This window comes from Euprymna scolopes, chromosome 10, assembly GCF_053919585.1.
Source record: "Euprymna scolopes isolate OS-2025 chromosome 10, ASM5391958v1, whole genome shotgun sequence".
Classification (NCBI taxonomy): Eukaryota; Metazoa; Mollusca; class Cephalopoda; order Sepiida; family Sepiolidae; genus Euprymna; species Euprymna scolopes.
Genome location: NC_136491.1, coordinates 59148613 through 59173619, shown reverse-complemented (window position 1 = coordinate 59173619; position 25007 = coordinate 59148613). Strand labels below are relative to the sequence as shown.

Here is a 25007-nt window from a genome sequence, read left to right as displayed (position 1 = left end):
GTGATGTGATCCCCGCGGGAGGGATGTGAAGATGTGCGGAGTGCGCTGTGTGAGCTGGAAAGTGGAGGTTGAGAAGTGTACAATGTGCACTAGTCGTAAAGGCATGAAGAATTGAGTGGTCATAGGTTTAATGAGACACAGGGTATGTCTGCATGAGGTGCCAGAAAAAAAAAAAAAAAAAAAAAAAAAAAAAAAAAAAAGGGCATGAGGAAACGTAATGGGAAAATGCGGCAAGGAAGCCGAAGATAATTGTCCCAAATGTTATGCAAACCCTGCGGAGGGTACTGTGCGTATAATACATGGAGTTTGACGATAGATTTAACAAGACAAGGTATGTCTGCGTGAGATGCCATGGAAAAGACATGTGAGAATATGAATATCATTGATATGCGATCTCTCCGCTCAGTCCGCAGTGCATAACAGACACTGACCCACTGGTGAACGGGAAAACTCTTGAGAATGCACCATGAGATAGAATGGTCAATAAGTGAGAGAGATAGAGAAAAGACGCTCATGCCGAGATAACCTGAAAAATGGTTGTGAAAAGGGAAACCAAACAGGGATTGAGAGAAGTATACCGATCCTTAGAGAAATAGAAACTGGCGGTATCGATGCCGTTCTGATTTTGTAATGAATAGAAGCTCTCATAAGAATAAAGATGAAGTAATGATTGCCCGAGATTAGTTGTGAGACATTTAGACTGTCAAATAAAGGGATGTTTGGTTGGAGAATTTTATTAAAATTAAAGGAAAAAAAAACTGAGATTGGGGGAAGCAAGATTCCTGTCAGCCTAAGAGCAATGAACCAGGTAGACCAGAAGTAATTACCCGGGTAGCAATCTGATAATGGACTGGGTTGCAACTGTTGGTGTTGTCATGTGCATGTCGGGCCCTTGTGCGCACGTGGTATTGACAGGCTGTGCCACAGACCACTCTCTCAGATGTGCTAGGAAATAGAATCCAATGGGGATAGACAGGAGAGAAACTAAAGCATGTGTACCATGGAATTTGAACCTTAAATCTTGAAGGATAGAACAAATGAAAATTGATAGAAATGTGATTTGATTGAAGAAAAAAAAAATAAAGGGAACTGTTTCGTCTATTTTAATATTTGTATTGAAATGTACTAATTTTTTGGAAAAAAAAAATTTTTTTAGATGAGGACTGATAACGTGTGTAATTGTTGTGTAGCATTCTCACCTGTTGTGAATAGGGGATCATTTGGCCTGAGAATTGTCATAAGATGTGATATGAAATACTGAATTGTTTGGAAATGATGTTGAAGCATTTCAACTGTCAAATAGAAAATCAGTTGGCCTGAGAGTTTTCGTGAAACGTGAATAAAATATTGTTGGAAGTGATGTTAAGGCATTTAAACTGTTGAATAGAAAATCATTTGGTCTGAGAGTTTTCATAATGTGTAAAATAATTAATTATTTGAAAGGAATTTTAAGGCGTTTAAACTGCTGAAGAGCAAGCCATTTTGCCTGAGAGTTTTCATTGGGTGTGAGGCGGTAAATTGGTTGGAAGTGGCATTAAAACATTTAGGCTGTCAAAGAAAAAAATCATTTAGCCTGGGAATTTACATAAAAAATTAAATCAATCGTATGGTAAATAGTTTTGAAGCATTTAAACTGTCAAGTAGAATGTTTTACAGAAAATAACGGTGCTAATATTATTCTGTTTTAGAAAAAATTAAAAATGCTTCAGTCAAGAAGGGTTTCACAGGACGGGGATTGAATATGTTGAGTGTAGTGTTGGAACAGTTGTTACCCTTGGTCCCAGGCCAGAATGGCGCTGCTGGGACAAATTCCGGGAGTGAAGAGTAGGATTGCCTCTGTTGGAGACGATCTTTGCTTCGCTGGATGAGAATGGTGCATGTCGGGCGTGGCATCAGGGCGGATGCTGCCCCTTGTCCGAGTGAGAGAATGCTTATGGGACAAGTGAAGGTACAAAAAGTTTGGGTATCAGAGTTTAGTAAAAGCTGCACAGGAAAGTGTGACATTGTGCAAATATGGTTTGGGAAACATATTGGCTGTGGTAGAGACCTAGTTTCTTTGCACCAGGGTAGTTAGGAGGAACTGTGTGCACTTTCCTTGGCTGGCACGTTGTGTTCTTTTTATATTTGGGACTGCTGTGAAGAAATGATGGGGTGTAAACGGAGATGCTCTGTGAGATAGCAGATGATGGTTGTGCAATAAGCAAAAGTGTTCTGCAGGTTGGCAGGAGATATGCAGTCCATTGAGAAGGTTCTGACATTGTGGAAGTATGAAATATCATTGGGAAATTTTCCCCGATGCCAAGAGGTGTGCATGAGCTGAGGAAGCGAGTTCTTTCTCTTCGTGTAAAGAATTGAGTGAAAAAAATAAAATAAAATACAAAAATAGGTTGAAAAATTGGATGTGTGTAAAATTAATTCTTAATTAAGCAAACAATTTTAGAGTAGAATTAAATAGGCAGAAAGCCTAGAACAAATCGAGATCTCAGGTGACATCATTTTGGGACAGCAAATGGCGATTGAAGATGGGCTGAGCCTTCCCAGTTACCAAACAAAATTATGGTTGAACTAGGACTGAAAATGAAAATCTAAAGAAAAAAAAAAAAGACATTGTTTTGCATGCATATAGACGTAGTCGTAGAGAAGGACCGAAATTAACCAAAATGAAAAATGAAAAACAAAAACAAAAAAAAACGTTCTGCATGCACATGGTCTGATGGCTTGTAGTTAAAGGGGAAAAAAAAAATGTTTTGCATGCACATAGATTAAACCATGGAGATGGACTGAAAATAAAAAAGAAAAAAAGTGAAAGAAACCCATGGTTTGCATGTACATGGTTTGATGAGTTTCAGTTATAAAGAAGGACTGAAAATAAAGAGAAAACCGTTTTGCATGTACGTAGTTTGCAGTCACCTTAAAAGGACTAGTAAAGTGGAAAGAAAAAGAGGAATTAACCCCTGAGAAAAAAATAATGCATGTGTAGATGAATATAGAATTCCTGACTCAGAAACTGTTGAGGTTGCAATTGAACTTTTTACTTGGGATTTATACTGGGTATTTTGTTTCTTTGTTTTTCTAACAGGGCTGAGTGGAAATGCTGCAATGGCTGCATTTCCACCCATAAGGATGGAAGAGATATGACACTATTGGTGTCATGAATGCATGCAGCGAGGTGCCTATTGCAGCGAGGGGGGGGTGACCGGACAGGATAGAGGAAGAGAGGGCAGAAGAGAGGGGTGTTGATGTCTAATTGGGACAAAACAGAAATGTCTATGGGATTTTGTCAGAAAGAGAAAAAACAATTGTTTTTATCTCATTGTCGTTATATATCTGTTAGCATGAAAGATTGTTTTTAAAACCTCTGTTGAGAGGTATGAAGAGATCCAAAGATTCTTGGCTAATTAAGGCTGACAGCTTAGAATGGGGGTCAAGGAGAGAGGGTCGCCGCCTGGCGATGTTCGACCTGGGGTGACTAGTCACTCCTTATTTGATAAGTAAAAACCTCAGTTGAGGTTTGGTAGAGATAAGCTCCAAGAGGAAGAAAGGGTGTTTGTAACCACTCTCTGGAGGAGGTGGAAGAAAAGGGGTTGGATTTAGAAAAAGGAATTCTAAAAAGAATAGAATCGTAGCCAGCAAACTGAACGGCGGGGCTGGTCAAGCGCTCTCAATTTGGGAGCCCTTAGGGCCTTATGTTATGATGTTAACTAGCCTGTGTTAATGGGAAATCTGTGACTTTACATCGTTTCACTGCTATAGTCGGTCACCTCAATTTAGACAGTAGCTGTTATGAAGTAATGAATTTAATAAATAGTTTGTTATTGTTATAAACCGGGGTTCTGTTTTGTTTGTGGTGAGGACTCTTCATTTTGCAGCAAGCCGCAAGGACCAGCGGAGTGATTGATGTACCTGGAGACTAACTACACAGGGTAGGAGACGATTCGATCGAGAGGCAAAGCGCCCCACCATGAAAACACAGTGGGTGAAGACGATCAACAGGCCAACTTGTGACGGGACAATGTACGATCGAAAGAACACCTGTCATATCGGGTGGACTCCGATGAGGTTAAGAACACCCGGGGTGGTTGGTGCGGTAATCGGTAAACATTATAATATTTAGTTTATTGGAAAGAGCATAAAATTTTACATTGACCCTGAAAACATCGTAAAAATTGAACCAATAGAAAAATTGATAGATTTTTAAAGTTTAAAAATTGAAAAATATTTAACTCGTAAAGTTCTATTGATTTTATTACGTAAAAAAAAAAAAAAAAAAAAAAAAAAAAAAAAAAAAAAAAAAAAAAAAAAAAAAAAAAGAAAATGGCTGCGTGAAGGCACGCGGGCATTTTGCAAACACTTTTTTTAAAAAATAAAAAATATTTCTATTATTTTTTTAAACAACTTTAATAGTTTATTTTGGAAGTATATTCCATACAGAAAATAAACAACCCACTTTTAAAAGAAATTATGAGTTTTTTTTATATTTTATTCGCAGTTTTCTGTAAGGGGTGTCAAAAATTCCTCCAAATTTCTGATACACCTAGTGCTGGTGCGTGGGCGTGCTCCAGCACCACCGCACTCCAATGTAAACAGAATTACGGCACATTACTTACGGAAAAACGGTTAATTAAACTGCAGAAGCACCTGTTAATGGAATACTCCCTTTCCAAAAAGAACGAAAAACATGTTTGGTGGTTATGTTTTGGTAAACTGCTTGTGCAAACTTTTTAGATCAATTAAAAAGCATTAAAACTACGTAAGACAAAAAAGAAAGAAACCATGTTTTTTTTCAAACTTTACTTTAAATAACCGCTTAAAGATTCCTACGCGATATAAGAAAAACACCACCGAAGGCGGTGAAATGGCACAAAATAGTCCCAAGGTCTAGGGGTTCATGCCATGCAAACGGCAAATTTGCGGCGGGTTTGATTATCAGATTTGTTGTCAGCAACCTCGAATACCCCTAAAAAAAAACAAATTAGAGTGGTCGACGTTCTGTTGTGGCATAAGGTAACATTTACAAAATCTTTTCTTGGAGAAGAAAAAAGAAAAAAAAAAAAAAAAATTAGATGCTTAAATAAAATAAACATTTTCATTTTTCAAGGTAGTTTTTGTTTTTTGTCATTTTTGATTATTTGCATTTTTTCGTTTTTTTTTTATTCATTAGTCTGCGTCTGTTATTACGCTTATTACGGCTGACACCGATAATTGCCGGTCTCGCCCGATTCATGCTTGAGAGGAATTCAAGAGTACCTAAACTTAAAAGGTTTAGATACTCTTGCATAATTTGACCCAAAAAGAAACAGAAAAACATTTGCAATATGCTTTGAAGGGATTTTACCAACAAGATACTGTAAAAGTTGAATTTCATGGTCCTTTTTCTGCATAATTACCAAAACTAACTTAGTAATTAAAAATTAAAACACGATTATTAGTTGTTATCAGCAGTCAAGTTGTTTTTCCTTTTCAGTGAAAGTTCACAGTCAATGTTTCACTGGTTGTCCAACCTGCAAAGAGTGTTTATTCCGAAAGCCGTTCTTAGCGTAGGGAGTTTAGGAATGGTTATTCCGAAAGGCATTTTCTTATTTTCAACCTCCCCGTAATCAACTTCTTAAAGTTAAGTCTTCGAGTGGTCCCCCAGTACACTTTCACCTTATTTTCTTGCTAGGTTGTACAGTCGACTCAATTCATTTCGCTAAAATTTGCATCCCGTTCCACTTTTTTTCATTCGTTCACGGCCGCCATCTTGCGGATTACTTTATTGTGTTAAAGACAATAGATACGTTACAACAGAACATCGACCATTCTAATTTGGTTTTTCAGGGGTAATCAAGGTCGCTGACAACGAATCTGATACTCAAACTGGGGGCAAATTTACCGTTTGCATGGTATTAACCCCTGAACCCACAAACTACTTTTTGCCATTTTACAGCTTCTGTTTGCGCGTGCGCGCAGTAGCATAAACGACAGCTTGCTTATGCTTCACCTAGCAAACTGCCTTCTCACATGGCGTACAAATCTTCCGCAGAAAATTTAAAATTAGATGAAAAAAGCAAGAAAAGAAAAGCACACCAAATTGTGTAATTTTTTTTTTTTTTTTTTTTCCAGAACATAGAATTTTCTAATTTTAAAAAACAGCACTTTTTGGGTGGAAAATTTAAAATTAGCTGAAAAAAAAAAAAAATAAAAGGTACTCATGCAGAGAGTGATCTGTGCTGAAATAATAACGTTATTATATAAAAAGCCATTTTTAACATGGGGAGGGGAGAGTGTTTTGTACCTATTCTGTACTTTAACCATACAATTGAATAAAAAACATATCGTAAAACTTTAATTAAATGGGGAAATACGATTTAAAAAAATAGTGTGGATCACTCTGCATTAGCACCGAAATAAAACAAGAAAAGGAAAGCACTCCAAGTTGGGGAGTGGGGAGGGTTAATTTAATTGTTTTTTTTTTCCTGGAACACAGAATTTTCAAAAAGTAACGCACCAACATTTACCGATTAGAACACCATTTAACATTTTTTCGAAGATTTTACCGTTTACATTTGGGGGTGGGGTAGGGGCGCAAAAAAAAAAAAAAATAAAATAAAAAATAAACGAAAAACATAAAAATGTTTGGTGCTTATGTTTTTGTAAACCGCATTAAAAACTACGCGAGACAGAAAAAAAAAAAAAAGGTCCAATTTGTCTTTAATTGTAAGTCATTAAAAAATGTCAGTCCGTAATTTTTTCCACCCAAAAAGTGCTATAATGTACTTTTTGAAAATTTGAAAATTCTACGTTTCAGGAAAAAAAAACTAATTAAATTACCCCCCCCCCCCACCCACCCCCACTCCTCCCAACTTTAATTTTCTTGTTTTATTTCTTTTTCATCTAATTTTAAATTTTCCGCGGAAGATTGGTGTGTCATGCGAGAAGGCAGTTTGCTAGGTGTAGCAAGCCGTCGTTTATGTTGCCGCGCATGTGCGTAGCATAAACGGAAGCTATAAAATGGCGGAAAGTAGTTTGTGGGTTAATACCATGCAAATGGTAAATTTGCCCCCGGTGAAAAAAATTATGGTACTCCTTGGGCGTTGGTGACCCGCAGAAAAATTTAATGGGTAAATGTTTACTTTAACTACAACAGAACACCGACCGGTGAAAGTGCACTGGGGGACCACCCGAATATTTACCTTTAAGAAGTTGTTTTTTTAATATCCAACTGTTTACAGCTCCTATCAGGTCTGCTGCTTTAAAAACAACAAAAAAAAAAAAACATTTAATAGTGTCGCAGACTAGAATTATGAGTAAAACTGACACATGCATTAGCCCATGGTTACGAGTATAGTAATGTCTGCCAGACTTTTTTTTTTTTTTTTTTTTTTTCTTTCTTGCCTGTCGTCTGGCATGCGCAGAAATTGTCAGTGATTGTAGCTGACGATTTCTTTTTCTTCAGTTTCAGCATTTACTGCAAACAAAAACCCCTTGCGAAATTAAATTCTAAAAAAAAAAAAAAAAATAAAATTTTCTTACTCTTTTCTGTGCAAAAAAGTTTGTTTTTTTTCATACATTTATCTCTTTATATAGGTCTTTATACATTTATTTCTTTCCATTTTTTTTTTTTCTTTTTTTCTGTAAAAAAAAATATTTTACATTTTCTTCAAGTGCCAAAAAAAGATGAATACCAATACTGTGGATTCCTGCTACGGTTGTAGCAACAAATATTTTGGCACAGTAAAGCCATTTCACAAAGTCACAAAGAAGAAGACATGAGCAGGCAATTTTTGCGAAAACATGGCGTTTTGCCGGCAAGCATTACCTGTCCGCAATGCAAAAATGACTATTCGTTTTGAGAAGGTAAACGAATCTGGAGGTGCACGTGTAGTGACACAAAAGTGGGAAAATCCAAAAAAGAAAATATTGCGGTTTCACTGTTGCCGAAACCACAGGAACATTCATTGCTCGGATGCCAGCATGGAAAGTAATAATGTTCATTAATAATTTTTTAAGAAGTATGTGGAATCATCGGACAGTACGCAAAAATCTGGACATTTCGCACCACTCCTCAGTTGATTGGCGGTCCTTCTGTTCCGAGGTCTGGCTTAACCCATTGGAGGTGACGGGATAGCTGTCGAACTCGACGAAACCCTTATCGTGCGCTGAAAGTATAATAGAGGAAGGATGGCTAGTCAGATATGGCTTTTCGGCAGAATTGAAAGAATTAAAAAAAAAAAGTTTCATCGTCACGTTGACAGGCCCAGATGAAAAACGGGACGCCAAAACTGATTCCGTTGGTGCACAAGTTTATCCTTCCGGGCTCAATAATTTTCAATGATTGTTGGAAGGCATATACTAACCTCGACCGTCATTTTCCACACTACACCATAAACCATTCAGAAAATTTTGTGGACCCTCAGGATCACACAAAATGTAGAACGAATGTGGCTAGACATAAAACAGTGGATTAAGCGGCCTGGTATTCAAGCAGAATTCATGCAGCAATACCTAGCAAGGTATTTATTTATAAGGAGTGAGACAGACAAGACGAAACTTTTGCATAAATTTTTTTTTTACAGGCTGCTGCATTGTAAAGACACAAGTCGGAACTTGGAGAGATTTCTTGTTAAAAAAAACAAAACAAAAAAAAGAAAGTTCCTTGTCAAAAAATAAATATATAACAAATAAATATTACCAAAGGCAAGATAAGTTACTTTTCTACGTAACTGGATATATTTTTTGTGTTTTTATTCAATGTAACGTGTTTATTCTGCTCGAAACAGTGTTTACCGATTTAAAGGAAAATTCAAGATGGCGCCTGACTCTTTAACACGGTAAGTTGTGGAAAAGGTATTACAAATAAAAAACTAGACAAAATACTATTAAAAACCCGCTCAATATATAGTACCGTGACATAGGTTGACATATATTGGGCGGGTTTTTAATAGTATTTTGTCTAGTTTTTTTTATTTATAACACCTTTAACACAACTTATCGTGTAAAAGAGAGAGTCAGGCGCCATCTTGAATTTTCCAGTACATCGGTAAACACTATGGTTTTCGAGCTGAATAAACATGTTAAATTGATTAAAAACACGAAAAATATATCCAGTTTGGTAGAAAAGTAACTTATCTATCTTGCCTTTGATAACATTTATTTGTTATATATTTGTTTTTTTTGACAACTTTTTTGAGACTATGTACAGTAATACAAACCCGAATAAAAGTATGGTGAAAAAAAATGTAAATAAATAAATTAGAAAAAAAACACTTTGGTACTTGTGCAATTTTGCTACCGCAAGTGTATGAACCATTCACTTTCACCTAACAATTTAAAGAAAAATATTTTTTTTTAAGTTTGTATTTCTCGCGTTGATAAAACTGCACTAGTACCAAATGTCTTTTTGATTAGGAATAAAAGTATGGTGAAAAAATGTAAATAAATTAGAAAAAAAACCCACTTTTTGTACTTGTGCAGTGGATTTGTTATTACTGTACACAGATTCGAAAAAAGTTGTTGGAAAAATATATATATATATATATATGTAGCAAGATCCCAGGCTATACCAGATGGTCTTGCTTTACAAATAGAGGAAGAGAAGGTAGGAGAGGGGTGTGATATTTGATCAAGGAAAAAAGAAAAATGTCCCTAGGACTTTATCAAGAAAAGAAGAAAATAATAGATAATAATTGTTCTTTAAGGGTTTTAATTTCCATTTTGTACTTATGCAGCGATAAGGAGAGGCGAAAATGTCCAGAAGAAATAAAATATTTCAATGGAAAAAAAAAAAAAAAAAAAAAATGATAATGAGATTCTCGAGTTGGCAGAAAAAAAACAATACAGGGTCGTTTTCTGGTTTAGATTAGAACAACAATTCAAATTATTAAAGAAACAATATTCTGTTGAAAGGTACAATGACAGGGGTTCAAAAGGTCTGCTTTGGTGTCTGGGAGATGCTGTCTTTGGGTCCACCTGTTGTATTTAACCACCAGTCCAGTGATAAGTTAGTTGGACAGATGGATAAATAAATTGAACCTAGGGAGAGATATGGTCATGAAAGACGAAGAAGAGAGAAAAGAAAGAAAATGAAAAGAATAAAATAATGAGTTCACGAGAGAAGGAAAAGAATAAGATAATGGAAAAAAGAAAGAATAACTCCAAAAAGGTGGAGGGAGGAATTTCTGATTTGATAAAAACGATCGACTTTTTGGAGTTAGGGTCCTTAGTCCCTTTTTACTGACTGGCATTCGAGGCGTCCACATCGCTCTCACCCTGCCTGGGAGGGGGGGGGACGAAACCCTCATAAGAGCTAAGTTAAAAAGCTCTTGTTCTTAGCTGGGAAATTAATTAGAGGAACTTGTTATACAACCTGCATCATAAAGCTGGAATCAAAGAACTCGACTAAACAAGTGTAAAATGATTTATGAATAATTATTTTGTTTCGTTATATAAAAATGTCCCAGAGTTTTTCCTTCTTTCTCAATGGTCGGCCTGAATGAAGATGCAGTTTGTTTCAGGTATGCTCTGATGCCAGATGATGAAAGAGATAGACTGGATCCAGCACGAAGCCAGAGTGACGACCAAAATCGACAATGTTGCCACACGGACTTAGGGTCATGCACATTTCGCGTGCCCTGAGCAGCAGAAGATATTTTCCAGTGACCAATGAGAGTCTGGTCACCCTTGAGGGGTCCACCACTAGACAAGTAAGAATGTAGCCCTGCTGGGTTGCATCTATGGTCCTGTGAACTGGGAGTGACGAACATGGCCAGAAGTACATCACAAGTATGCTCCTGTGAACCAGGATAGTGACGGATGCCCGGCCCTCTGAGAAGGAGGTTCAGGGTTATATATATATATGACAAATGTTACCAAAGGCAAGGTAAGTTACTTTTCTACCTAACTGGATATGTTTTTAGTGTCTTTATGTAACATGTTTAGTCAGCTTGAAAAACATGCAGTATTGGAAAATTAAAAATGGCCGCCGACTCGCTCTTTAACACGGTAAGTTTGGGAAAAGGAGTTAAAAAAATTATGCAAAATACTGTTAAAACCCCACCGAATATGTCAGCCTATGTCACGGTAACATATATTGAGCGAGTTTTTAACCGTATTTTGTCTAGTTTTTTTTTTTATTAATAACTCCTTTTCCCCAAACTTATCGTGTCAGAGAGAGTCGGCCGCCATTTTAAATTTTCCAATACATCGGTAAACATTGTTTTTCGAGCTGACTGAACATGTTACATTAAATAAAAACACTAAAAAACATATCCAGTTAGGTAGAAAAGTAACTTATCTTGCCTTCGGCAACATTTGTTATATATTTGTTTTTTGACAACTTTTTTTTAATCTATGTGTACAGTAATAAAAAACGCACAAGTACAAAATTTTTTCTCAATTTATTTATTTACATTTTTTTCGCCATACTTTTATACCTAACCAAAAAGACATTTGGTACTAGTGCAGTTTCGTCAACGCGAGAAATACGAACTTAAAAAAAAAAAAAAAAAATCCTTTAAATTGTTAGGTGAAAGTGAAGAAATGGTTCGTACACTCGCGGTAGCAGAACTGCACAAGTACCAAAATGTTTTTTTGGGGTTTGTATTACTGTACACAGATTCGAAAAAGTTGTCAAAAAAACAAATATATAACAAATAAATGTTATCAAAGGCAAGATAAGTTACTTTTCTACCAAACTGGATATATTTTTCGTGTTTTTATTCAATGTAACATGTTTATTCAGCTCGAAAACCATACAGTGTTTACCAATGTATTGGAAAATTCAAGATGGCGCCTGACTCCCTCTTTAACACGGTAAGTTTGAGAAAAGGTGTTATAAATAAAAAACTGGATAAAATACTGTTAAAAACTCGCTCAATATATGTTACCGTGACAATCGTGACATATTTTTAATAGCATTTTTTCTAATTTTTTTATTTATAACACCTTTTCCCAAACTTACCGTGTTAAAGAGGGGGCGAGGAGGCGCCATCTTGAATTTTCCAATACATCGGTAAACACTGTATGTTTTTCGAGCTGAATAAACATGTTACATTGAATAAAAACACGAAAAATATATCCAGTTACGTAGAAAAGTAACTTATCTTGCCTTTGATAACATTTATTTGTTATATATTTGTTTGACAACTTTTTCGAATCTATGTGTAAAACCATTTTTTTTTTAATTTATTATTAGGTGAAAGAATGGTTCATATGTTGTGGTGACAATTCGTTCATTCATTCACGATGTAAAATCAAAACAAATAGACATACCCCAAACTTTCGGTCACGTGTCAGAGGGAGCGTACTTTCAGTGATGTGCGCGTAGGTCGTCCATGTTTTTAGCGATTTTGGGAGAATTCTCAACCTCCACTTTGTTTTTTTTTTTGTTTTTGTTTTTTTTTTTTTTAAGCAGCAGACCCGACTCGATTGGAGCTGTAAACAGTTTGATATTAAAAAAAAAACAAAAAAAAAAAAACAACGACTTCTTAAAAGGTAAATATTCGGGTGGTCCCCCAGTGTACTTTCACCATTATAATACTGAAAAGAAACTATCTGAAACTTCATTCATGGCTCTCACCGTCACCGTCTACTTCCGGCAAACACCTAACTTTCTGCTTGATTGTAAACATTTAATATGTCGAATTAATAATAATTAATAGGTAATTCGAAATTGCCTATTAATTAGAAATCAAGCGAAACGAAAATATTTTAGAAGTGTATTTTTTTAATATAATAATACACGTGAAATATATTTATGCAAGCAGATCTAAATAATTGCACACAATTTTTTTTTTTCCAAAGACTTTTTGCATTCCTACACGTCAACACACAGGAGATAAATACAGAAAAGATACACATTTATAAATTTTTCGTATTGATTTTAGTAAAAAAATAATTATATATGGTACTCCTGCAGTATTTTACCCACCGATTTCACGATCTTAGCCGAGCGTTGACGAACGCTTTCGACGTTAACGCCGACGAAAGCCGAGAATTCGGAGCTACGGTGCAAGAACGCTAAAAAGTATGTGAATTAGCAACAACATTACAAGGAAAAGATATTACACACACACACACACAACAAAATGGATAAAATTAATACAAAAAATTTGGATAAAATAAATCACAAACACTTACCGTAAGTTTTTTTTTAAAGTAAAATAAATTTATTTTGTTGAATATATTTTTTTTTTTGGTTCATTTTGTTTTCCGATACCTTTTTTTTTTGGGGGGGGGGGGGGGTAAGCAACAGTAATAAACACTTCAATGTTTTTTTTTTGTTTGTTTTTAACAAAACGTTATTAAACAGTAACAACAATGTTTTTTTTTCAGTAATGTTTGTAGGGGGGGGACAACAATTACTGTTTATCTTTAGTTCCGACTGGAAGATTTTCTACTGACAAAGGCAACTAGGCAAAGTAGGGAGCAAAGGGTTTTCAGAGGATGTGGAAAGAAGAAGCTCCTTCCCAAACCGGGTAGCCTTCCGCGATTTGATTTATTATGGAGACAAAAGGGTTGTGTCAAAATTTTTGTCTCCACATAAATTCGCGTATGTTTCCAACAGCTCCCGGTTTTTTTTTTTTATCGCTAAATTAAATAGCTTAAATGAAAGGCTGTGTATTTTTACTTTGAAACAATAAAATAACTGAAATGAAACGCTATGTGTGTAATTTCAAAGAAAATTATTCGTCTGCTGCGCGTTCGTTTGAAGCGCCCTGATTGGCTGATAGAGTATCGTACCGCTCGCCATGTTCCGGCGTTTTACGACGGATGTCGATCAACGCTCGGCTAAGATCGTGAAATCGGTGGGTAAAATACTGCAGGAGTACCTTATATATATATATATATATATATATATATATATATATATATATATATATATATATATTGTACTCATACACTTATTAATCCGTGCTGAAATAACATTATTTAAAAAGCTATTCTTAACATGGGGAAGGTGTTTTGTCCCTTACAATTGAATAATAATAATAATAATAATAATTATAATAATAATAATAATAAAAACTTAAACTTGGAAATACGATTTAAAAAATAGCCCGGATCAGTAAGTGCATTCGCACCAATTATATTATTATTATTTGAATGTTAATTAATCAACATGAGCAACAGCAACGCCGGGGTAACCGTCAGATATAAATACCAACCTGTTGTTTATCCTTTAATTGTAATGTTGGAATTGCTGGCTGGCGAGGTTGGCAATGAACGGCTTCCAATAACAAGGTAAATAAAATCATCCGAAAAGTGACCATCTTTCTCAGCTGGTGTTTAATGCAATGTCCAACAATAACATAGAACGAAACCAAAAAAATAAGGGGGTGGAGAAAAACATCAGCTTTTAAATAGAAGTCGTTCAGATATAGGTTATATTTTTTAAAATAACTCTATAAAGTTCACTCTAACACAATTCCTCTCGGAATTTTAGTAGGACTTTCTAAAAAGAAAAATCCCAAAAACTAAATACACATAGACTTTATTCACATGTATACATATGAGTTCGGCCATTAATATAGTATTACACGGAAGCGGAAGTTTGTGCTGAACTGTAAAAATGCTGACAAAACAAGAAATTTCAACTTGCTTTCAAAGATTATCTTGAAAATATAAATTTTGGTTTAAAAATCACGCATATATTATAATTGTTTGTTTTTTAAACGAAAACATGTTTTGTTAAATGTTTATATTTTTATCGAATTGCTTCAGATATTAGATATTGACTGCAGAAAGATCAACGGAAGTAGGAGTTAGATTACTCAACAAGTCATAAAATAAAATAGAGAAAACGTAGGTGATCGCAGGAGTGTCCAGCAGCGACCGACGCTGCTATTTTTTACTATTGTCATTATTGTAACGGTGATAATAATAGTATTGTTATCGTCTTGACTTGACGTGTGTATACACATATATTTACCATCAGGTTCTTGTTGTTAAACATTATTCTGGAATAACATAACAACGGAATTTTTTTTTTATCCTTACGATTTTTACTCTCCATGTTATGTTTTCTACGAAGGGATGACCCATCGGCTGCTACAACTACAACCGGTTTTTAAAAACAGAGGATAATATATTTTCTAGGTAGGTATATAGATATACTTGTCTTTTTATATATAATTGTTGCCTTCATTTTTTAAATTTGTATGTCGTCTCAAATTGATTTGTTTGTTTTTCCTCAAAATACTTATGCAGAAATATAGCTTTTGAAAATTGTTAATTACTGGTTCAATCCGAATGGAAAGATTTGGCCTTATCTATCTATCTCTATATATTCGTCATATTTTTATAAGAAATATTTAAGGGCAACTTTCTCTAACACTTTTCACACAATAATTATTTCGGCCTGCTAGCCTTATCAAGTCTAGAATGTAGGTATGTCCTTTAATATCAAAGACTTCCGCAACTTTTTTTTCCAGAAAGATAAAAGCCTAAATTTTATCATATGAAAAGCAGAATAATATAAAGGTGCTAATGCACTTACTGATCCGCGCTATTTTTAAAAATCGTATTTCCAAGTTTAATTAAAGTTTTATGATATGTTTCTTTTATTCTATTGTAAGGTTAAAGTACAGAATAGGTACAAAACACCTTCCCCATGTTAAGAATGGCTTTTTAAATAATAACGTTATTATTTCTGCGCGGATCAATAAGTGCATGCACTGCATGAGTACCAATATAAAACTAGAAAATTTAAAATATAAAATAGAATTTCAAATTTTAAATTCTCAAAAAAAAAAAAAAAAAAAAAAAAAAAATCACTATTTACCGCGATTTATTGTCTCGATGTAACACATTTAAATATTTTTGGTACTCATCATGCACTTATTGATCCGTGCTGAAATAATAACGTTATTATTTAAAAATACATTCTTAACATGGGGAGGGGAGGGTATTTTGTACCTTCTGTACTTTAACCTTACAATTGAATAAAAAAAAACATATAAAACTTTAATTAAATTTGGAAATACGATTTAAAAAACAGCGCGGATTAGCACCTATTTTTAAAAAAAAGGTTTTTGACTCGGTTTTTCTTATATTATTTTTTGTCTAAAATAAGATTTAGAATGATTTGCTTTAAAAAATATGCAAAAGTATTATGACGTAAGTATCTTTTCTCAATATATAGATGTCGCGTGGTGAAATTAAAAAGTCCAAAATTTAATGAAACTATGACAAAATAAATTCATTTAGTGCTAACGTTTGTCTTGACGATTAAGTGAAGAATAAGGGTTTAATTTTTATTTTATTATTATGTTTTTATTTTGCCTACATAAACCCCCGGAGTTAAGCAACGATGAGGCTGGCTACGATTTTGGGAATACTAAGCAAAGCACCATATGTATTTGAGACAACACCTACATCTAGTATTACGCTTAGCCGTCTTGCCACCAGGACCGAGTCTTTCTGGACGATAGTGTGGTAGATGCAAGTCACCACACTTTAAACTAAGTCAAGTGCAAGTTACAGCATCGTCAGCGGCAGACTGGACGTAATTTTGGAAAAGGGGGAGGTAACAACTGTTTTCTTTTTAGGTATTTTCACGTGTTTTTTATCGTCTTTTGAGGATGAAAAAATATGTAACAAGTTGCTGAAAGAAATTTTTGTATTTTTAGCAATATGCGCAGTTGTTTATCGATTTTTCAAAGCATTTCCTGCATATATATGTATATTGGCAATATTGCGCTCACTAAAAGAAAATGGGTTTGTTGTACACATAGATTCGAAAAAGTTGTCAAAAAACAAAGGCACTCATCATGCATTTAGTGATCCGTGCTGAAATAATAACGTTATTATTTAAAAAGCCATTCTTAACATGGGGAGGGTGTTTTGTACCTATTCTATACTTTAACCTTACAATTGAATAAAAGAAAAACATATAAAACTTTAATTAAACTTGGAAATACGATTTTTAAAAAATAGCGCGAATCAGTAAGTGCATTAGCACCAAAACAAATATATAACAAATAAATGTTATCAACGGCAAGATAAGTTACTTTTCTATCTAATTGGATATGTTTTTAGTGTTTTTATGTAATGTAACATGTTTATTTTAGCTCGAAAATCATAGTATTTACCGATGTATTGGAAAGTTAAAAATGGCGTCCGACTCTCTTTGACACAGTAAGTTTGTGAAAAGAGTTAAAAATAAAAACTAGACAAAATACTGCTAGAAACTCACTCAATATATGTTACCGTGATCTAGACTGACATATATTCGGTGGGTTTTTAACAGTATTTTGTCTAGTTTTTTATATTTAACTCCTTTTCCCAAATTTACCGTGTCAAAAAGAGTCAGACGCCATTTTTAACTTTCCAATACATCGGTAAACATTGTATGTTTTTCGAGCTGAATAAACATGTTACATTAAATAAAAACACTAAAAATATATCCAGTTAGGTAGAAAAGTAACTTATCTTGCCTTTGATAATATTTATTTGTTATATATTTGTTTTTTGACAACTTTTTCGAATCTGTGTACAGTAATACAATTTATTTTTCAAAGATTTAAAAGTAGTGTTTTTCATAAAAATAATGAAATATATATATATATATATATATATATTTGTATTATTATTCATTGGACTACTGTTCTCATCTTGAGTGTGATTTTCACAACGTTTCACTCGATATAACCTCCGACCTCCCTCAGGTATATCCTGTCGAACTCGGGGAATTTGGACGGAATTTTGAGCGGAACCCTTTATTTACATCACGGGGGTAGTGTGCTCTTGTTCCGTCAGCCATGACTGGATAGAAGTTCTAAGTAATTCACAAATTTATATTTCGGTCGGCCACACTGAGGATTGAACCTTCAACCTTCAGGAAAATATCACTTTTACAATTGATTTTTCCCAGTACTCTAACCACTGCGCCATGGGCCCTTGCTGGTACGAATTTTAGGAACCTTAAACCTAATTTTATTTCTAGTGGTAAATATCACCATCTATTACTAATTATTAGTGTATATATATATCTATACTTATTACTTGTATATATTTTATTTATTTTTTTTTTTTACTTGTGTATATTATCTATTGTTTATACTATATTACTGGTTCCCATATTGTATTGAATTCTATACTAGGTCTACTTAGCAGTTGGTTATTCCCTAGCATATGTGCTGCTTCTTTCCACCGTTGTTCTCTGTCTATAATTTTTACTTTGTCCCATAATGGTAGATGGTTTCCCTTTTCTTTTCAAATATGGTCAGTTATACCTGACTTTTCAGTCTTTTTTTTTTATTTATTTTTTTTTTTTATTACATTTTCACCCCAAACAAGGCACATTGCCACTTTGGTGTAGGGGGCTACTATCAGGGGAAACATCTACTGGGGTACTATGTAGGGATTTGGGCAGCAAGATGTTGGTTCACGTTGCACTTGAACTTATGCATGTCAGTACAGTTGGGGAAGCAGTGACCTGGAATGGAATTCCAAAGTCTAGCAGTTCTGGGGAAGAAACTACTGGAGTAGAAAGATCTTTTGCATCTAGGGATCTCTACAGTGTGGGGGTTGGATTTTGCAGCTTGTCGGGTCTGTCGAGGGTGTTCACGTCGTGGGGGCACAAGTGCTTGCAGTTCATCAGAGCATTCACCATTAAAATACTTGTAGAACAGGCAGAGGGATGCAACGTTTCGATGATGAGACAGAGGCTGAAGCTTAGATGCCAGTTTAGGGCCTATCAGATTTGCGACTCTTTTGAACCCTGTCAAGGAGCGAGAGACTAGTAGCCGATGCACCAGCCCAAATATGATAGCAATACTCCATACATGGGCGAATGGTGGCTTTATAGAGGTACAGGATACTTTCGGGTGTTAGTAGTTTTCTAGCACGGTAGAGAGAGCCCACCTTCCTTGCAGCGGCCCTGGCAATGCCCTCGATATCATTGTTCCAACTCATGTTTCCCGTGAACGTTAGGCCAAGGAGCTTGAAAGACGTACTCTCAGATAAAGAGTCGTTGGCCATTGCTATAGGTGGTAGAGAAGGTTTCTTGTAATTATTGAATGAAACCAGTTTAGTCTTGGTGGCATTGAATGTGACCATCCATTTTTGTCCCCATTCCACTACTGATTGGAGGTCATCCTCTAGTGTTTCTGCCATTACTTTAGATATATGTTCATTTGTTTTCCTGTCGTGCCTGCTATAGAGTGTGGTGTCATCAGCATATATACCCATCTCAGAGGCAATTTTGTCGGGGAGGTCATTTATGAATATCAGGAACAGTAGAGGTCCAAGGATAGATCCCTGGGGCACTCCCGCATTTATATCATATTGTTTAAATGTACGACCGTCGAGGACAACCTGGATTTTTCTCTTATCTAAGAAGGATTTAATTATGTTAAGTATTCTACCAGTGATACCGCATGATCTAATCTTCCTGAGGAGACCCTCATGCCATACCCTGTCAAAAGCCTTAGATATATCTAGAGCTACCGCTCTGCCCTCTCCCGCTTTGTCCAGTGAATGGTATATACGTTCAGAGATTACAGTGAGGATGTCTGCCGTGGAACGGGCTTGTCTAAATCCATATTGTTGGTCGGTCAGAAGTTTAGCATCTGTAAGGTGCTGGACTAGAGCATGGTTAATTAAGGTCTCAAATATTTTGGCAAAAAGTGCGAGGAGGCTAATAGGGCGATAATTTAATGGGTCAGTTCTTTCGCCAGAATTCTTGAATACTGGTACCACAGAAGCAGTTTTCCGACAGCCTGGAAAGCAAGATTCATTAAGGCATTTGTTGTAGAGTTTGGAGAGAACTGGAGCTACTTCGGCTGAGCACTTTTTTAATAGCACAGCTGGGATGAGGTCGGGTCCACATGCTTTTGAAGTGTCAAGGTTTTTTATGATAGCATGCACCTGAGCAGGGGTGATTTCCAGATCGTCTAGCGTGGCGTCTGTCCGCATAGGAAATTGAGGTAGGGGGTGGTTTAGAGGGTCCTGTGTGGAGTTTGAGGCAAACCGGCTGGCAAGCATGTTAGCCTTGTCGGTTGCTGAGGAGACAACCTTGTGATTGTTGGTTAGTGGGGGAATTGTTGATTGCCAATTATTTACTACACTGTTGTAGATTTTCCAGAAGTCACGAGTTCCTAGTTTTTGTGCTTCGATGCGTTTTTTAGTGGTTTCCGTAAATTCCCTCTTAGCTGTCACTGTTTCTTTCTTAACATTACTTCTAGCTTCTATGTACTTCTGTCTGTTTGAACTGGACTTATGTCGGTTAAACCTGCGGAACGCATGCTGCCTTTGAGCAATGGCAGTTGCGCAAGTCGAAGTAAACCATTGGGGAGAGTGGGGCTTGCTATAGAATTTCCGCATGGGAACATGCGCTTCAATTGCAGTTTTGAACCATTCAGTGGTCTCGGCTGCACACTGTTCAGCAGGAAGAGAAAAAATATTTCCCCATGGGGCGTCTCTGATAAGATCACTGATGGCTTCCCAGTCAGCCTTTTTATAATATCTCGTTTATAGCACTGGCTCTTCAGTTTTGGGTCTTGAGTTTAGGGCGATTTCAACCATTATCACTGCATGATCAGCGTTCTCAAGTGGGCTGTCGGCTTTCGTTACACAATCATCAGGAACTGTCGTCAAAAACAGATCTAAGAGTGATGCGTGTTGTTCTTCCTGATCAGGGAAACGGGTTGGAAAAGTAACAATTTGCGATAGGGAGTGAGATACAGAGAAGCTATGAGTTGCGCTGCCTACTGCATCTGTGTAAGTAGAGAATCCAAGCCAGTTTTTGTGATGGACATTAAAGTCACCAAATACATGTACTTGGGCGCTAGTGTCGAAGGAGAGTGCTGTGTCTATGCTGTCAGATACTTTGTTTATTATGGTGCAGTCTTGGGTCAAGGGAGAGCGGTAGAGAAAGTAAAAGTAGCTAATGTTGTGTTGCATGATTAGTCTAAAGCACATAAAGGCTTGATTATCCGATTCTAGGTTTGTTTCTCTAGTCAAGGGAAGGGTATTACAAATGTAAACTCCAAGTCCGTGCATATGTCTGTCAGAGTCCTTACGGCATGTTAAAGTAGTTAGAGGGGATGGAGGAGTGTAGGTTAGTCTCACTTAGTGCTAAGATATCTGGGGTATTTGTTAGGAGAAATGCTTCAACATCAGCTAAATTAGTTCTAAGCCCACGGATATTTGTGAATGCAAGCCTCAAGGGAGGAGGCAAGTTGGATTTGTTTGACCCTAAGCCTGGTTTAAGCTTATTTTTAGATTGTACTGTCATCATATTTTTTAACGAGTTTCAGTTAGGTTAGGGGGAGCCGAACAGGAGGTTATGCAGAATATCACACATGCATCACAAGTAGACCATCAGCCTCTCCATGTACTATGGCTTTTTGATGTTCTTCTAACCGTACTTTCAACAGACGACATGTTTCACCTCTGTATAGTTTTCCACATTTACATGCGATTTCATATACACAGTTCTTAGTTATGATTTTTTCTGTAGGAGGTTTGACTCGAGCTGTTTCCAGAAAGTTGAATCACTCCTGAATACTGTCCTGATGTCATATGGATTACATATTCGTTGAAGTTTTCCAGACAAAACCTTCATATATGGTATAAAAACTGTGGTGAGATTCTGAGTCGTGTCCTCTTGTGGTTGGATCTGATGTCATGCTCTCTGGATAGTTGTTCCGGTGGTGGGTTTCTCTTACAACACCAAGCAAAAGCAATATGTAGTCACATTATGGACAGTTTAAGAGGTGGGTGCACTTGTCATGATACCATGCTCACAGTTATTATCCCCTTCTTTGAAGCAGAGAGGGAGTGTCAGTGTAATATCTGCTTCCAGGCTGTGGCAGCCCCTTTACAGCTATAGTTGGTTTGCAACAAACAACTTAGAAATTTTTAACAAATCGTTCCTGTTACAGCAACAAAATGCGCTAGTTTTCAATGAAACCTGGTAACATACCCAAAAAACTCAAGTTCGCCAGCAACCGACTTTTCTCACTCTGTTTCTCTCTCCACTTCAGGATTGCTGAAAACAATACTTATTATAGATTACAACTTAATGCTAATCTAATCTTTTCAGTATTGGACTCTTCTTATTCCTGATATTCATAAATGACCTCCCTGATAAAATAGTCTCTGAAATGGGTATATATGCTGACGACACCACGCTTTATAACAGGCATGAGAGAAAAATAACTCCACGCATATCCAAAGCAATGGCGGAAACCCTAGAAGACGACCTTCAGTCTGTAGCAGAATGGGGTCAAAAATGGATGGGTACGTTTAATGCCGCCAAGACTAAGCTCATTTCCTGTAATAATTACAAGAAACCTGATCAACCATCAATAGCTATGGCTACGCATTGTGGATGCGTTATCGGCAGCTCCTGTTACTCTCGCTTCTTATTTGTCCCTCAGTCCTCATTTTTTAATGAGTGATTTTTCTGACAAAGGGAGAAGAAAAAGCTGTTTTCTAGGTTGGCAGTATTTTGCGCGAACAGTTGGCAGAGATGGCGGAAATTTTCTGTTTCTATGTCTATCCTTGTAGCCATGTCACTAGTAAGGATGCTGGAGGTAAACGTTTTGTCTGGGCTGACGTTATTCGCCTGATAGTCAGGGACCCGAACCTTGGATTAACCACCAAGGAGGCTGTCCTATCAGCAGGTGCAAAGTATTGGGGCTGCTGTATTGCCATTTGGTGAATGGATTCTGGACCATGCAGTAGCTTCTGGTGGGGCCTCTCGATGCCATACTAGTGGGTAATTGTTATGGCTTTACCTTATCATTAGCTACAAAAAAAAAAAAAAAAATTCTTCGTTTCTTTTTCTCTCTTAGTTTCCCCTCTCTGTCCTGCTCTAAGTAAATCTGACGACCTAGTTCACAAATTCCAAAAATTCATCATGACAAGTTTCAAGAAAAAATACACGATTAAACCCGGTTCTCCAACTTCCAACGTAGACCCCTACTACCATGTCTCCTTCTCCAACATCAGGGGTCTACGTTCTAACCTTCCAGAGGTTGAAACCCAATTACAGGAGACTAAACCAGACCTTTTATTTTTAAGTGAAACTGGCATTGGACAGGCTATTTCCCTAGAAGAGTTTGCAATTAAAGGATACTCTAACTTAACTTCTAAATCTGACCCCCAAGATCGCCATGGGCATGGAATATGTGCCTATATTAGGGATAACTTTCCATGTGGTAGGGACATCTCCAGGGAAGATCCTAACTTACCCTATATGTGCTTCCGGGTTGCTTTAGCTCACACTACGGCATTTATATTTACTCTCTATCGCCCCCATAACAGTGGAGTTACTATCTTTCAAAGCATATTTGAGAAAATTGACCAAGTCCTATCTGCTTATCCTTCAGCTAACATTCACGTATGTGGTGACTTCAATGTTCACAACGTCAAATGGTTGACCCACTCTAACAAGACCGATGATGAGGGGAGGTTCTGTCATGATTTCTCCATTGCCTATGACCTCACTCAGATTGTTCAGGAACCCACCCGTGTGCCCGACAATGACGGCCAGTATGCGAGCCTACTAGACCTTTTTCTCACAACTTGCTCTGAACTATGTTCAGTTTCTGTTCTGTCGCCTCTTGGATCTTCCGACCACTCTGTTGTATCAATTAAGATAAAAATGAAATGTAATAAGTCCCCAGACGTACCTCTCCATCGTACAGTATATCGATACACTAAGGCTGATTGGGATAGCTTCCGTACATTTATATCTGATCTACCTCTGCATTCCATGTTTAAAAAGGATGTGTCCTCTATAGTATTAGACCTGACTAAATGGTTAATTGTAGGTATTGACCGTTTCATACCCTCAAAAAAGTTTCAGCAAAAACCTAACAGCCAGCCATGGTTCTCTCTAGAATGTGCTGCTGCCATTGCGCACAGAAATCACTTTTTCCACTGTTTCAAACGTAATAGATGTATGAAAACTAAAGCCGCTTTCAGGACTGCCAGCAACCATTGTAAGAAAGTAATAAAGAATGCAAAAGAGTTGTATGCTCAATCTGTTAAGTCCAAAGTAGCTGAGCAGCGGCTTGGTTCCCACCAGTTTTGGCAAATAGCAAACAGAATCCTGAACAGAAGCGTGTGCTCCATCCCAACTATTATCAATGGACTTGAGGTAATCTCGTCAGCATCAGACAAAGCCAAACTCTTTGTCAAGAACTTTGCAGCTAATTCTACCCTTTGCGATCAAGGCCGCCAACCCCCAATATTTCCTCCTGTATCAGAAAACACGCTATGTGATATACGTATATCTGTACGTGATGTTGCCAAGCTAATCAAAAACCTTGATTCCAGTAAAGCAACTGGCCCTGACGGTATTCCAATTATAGTACTCAAAAAACTTCAACCTGAACTAGCACCCATACTTACAAAACTGTTTAAACATTGTCTTAAGGAGAATAGTTTCCCATCTCCCTGGAAAATTTCATCAGTATGCCCTGTATTTAAGAATTCAGGTGATCGCTCATCCCCCTCTCAGTACAGGCCAATAAGTCTCCTGTGCGTCATGAGTAAGTTGCTGGAATCTGTGTTAAATACAGAAGTAATCAACCATCTCAACAAAAATATCCTTCTTAGTGACACTCAGTATGGTTTCCGTTCTGCTAGATCTACAGCAGATGTCCTTACAGTTATATCTCATAGGATTAGCAAATCTCTCGACGGAGGCAACCTTTCTAGGGCAATTGCTCTTGACATATCTAAGGCCTTTGATAGGGTATGGCATAAAGGTTTACTTCATAAGATCTCTAGCTATGGTATTGCTGGAAATGTCTTCTCAATTATTAAATCATTTCTTTCTGATAGGTTCATAAGAGTAGTAGTTGAGGGGCAAAAATCAGAAGCTCACAGTATTAATGCCGGTGTCCCTCAGGGGTCCATCCTGGGCCCAACTCTTTTCCTGATCTACATTATTAATGATCTTCCAAATCACATCCTTACATCATTTGTAGACATTTATGCTGACGACACTACCATTTATGGTAGCACATCTAAGACAGTAAACGACCAAGTTCTCTCCAATTCTCTCTCCT

The 25007-nt window shown here is 36.5% G+C and overlaps 2 protein-coding genes across 5 annotated transcripts in view; one reads left to right on the top strand and one right to left on the bottom strand.

Annotated features, from left to right (window-relative positions):
* LOC145285998 (serine/threonine-protein kinase/endoribonuclease IRE1-like) overlaps positions 1-14544 on the bottom strand; it is a 266385-nt gene extending 251841 nt beyond the window's left edge. Inside the window, exon 1 of one of the 2 annotated variants that reach the window (XM_080134591.1) lies at positions 14145-14544. In XM_080134591.1, coding sequence (XP_079990717.1) covers positions 14145-14249 — 105 coding nt within the window. In that variant the 5' untranslated portion in view covers positions 14250-14544. Of the gene's footprint in view, positions 1-12249; positions 12559-14144 lie in introns of those variants that run through there. The other variant, XM_080134590.1, reaches the window with a different exon arrangement.
* Positions 14545-14707: 163 nt separating this feature from the next.
* The window catches only part of LOC145285996 (testis-expressed protein 2-like), a 281702-nt gene continuing 271402 nt past the window's right edge, over positions 14708-25007 (top strand). For all 3 annotated transcript variants that reach the window (XR_013869089.1, XM_080134589.1, XM_080134588.1), the window contains exon 1: positions 14708-15075. The gene's annotated coding sequence lies outside the window, so the exon portion shown is untranslated. The remainder of the gene's footprint in view (positions 15076-25007) is intronic.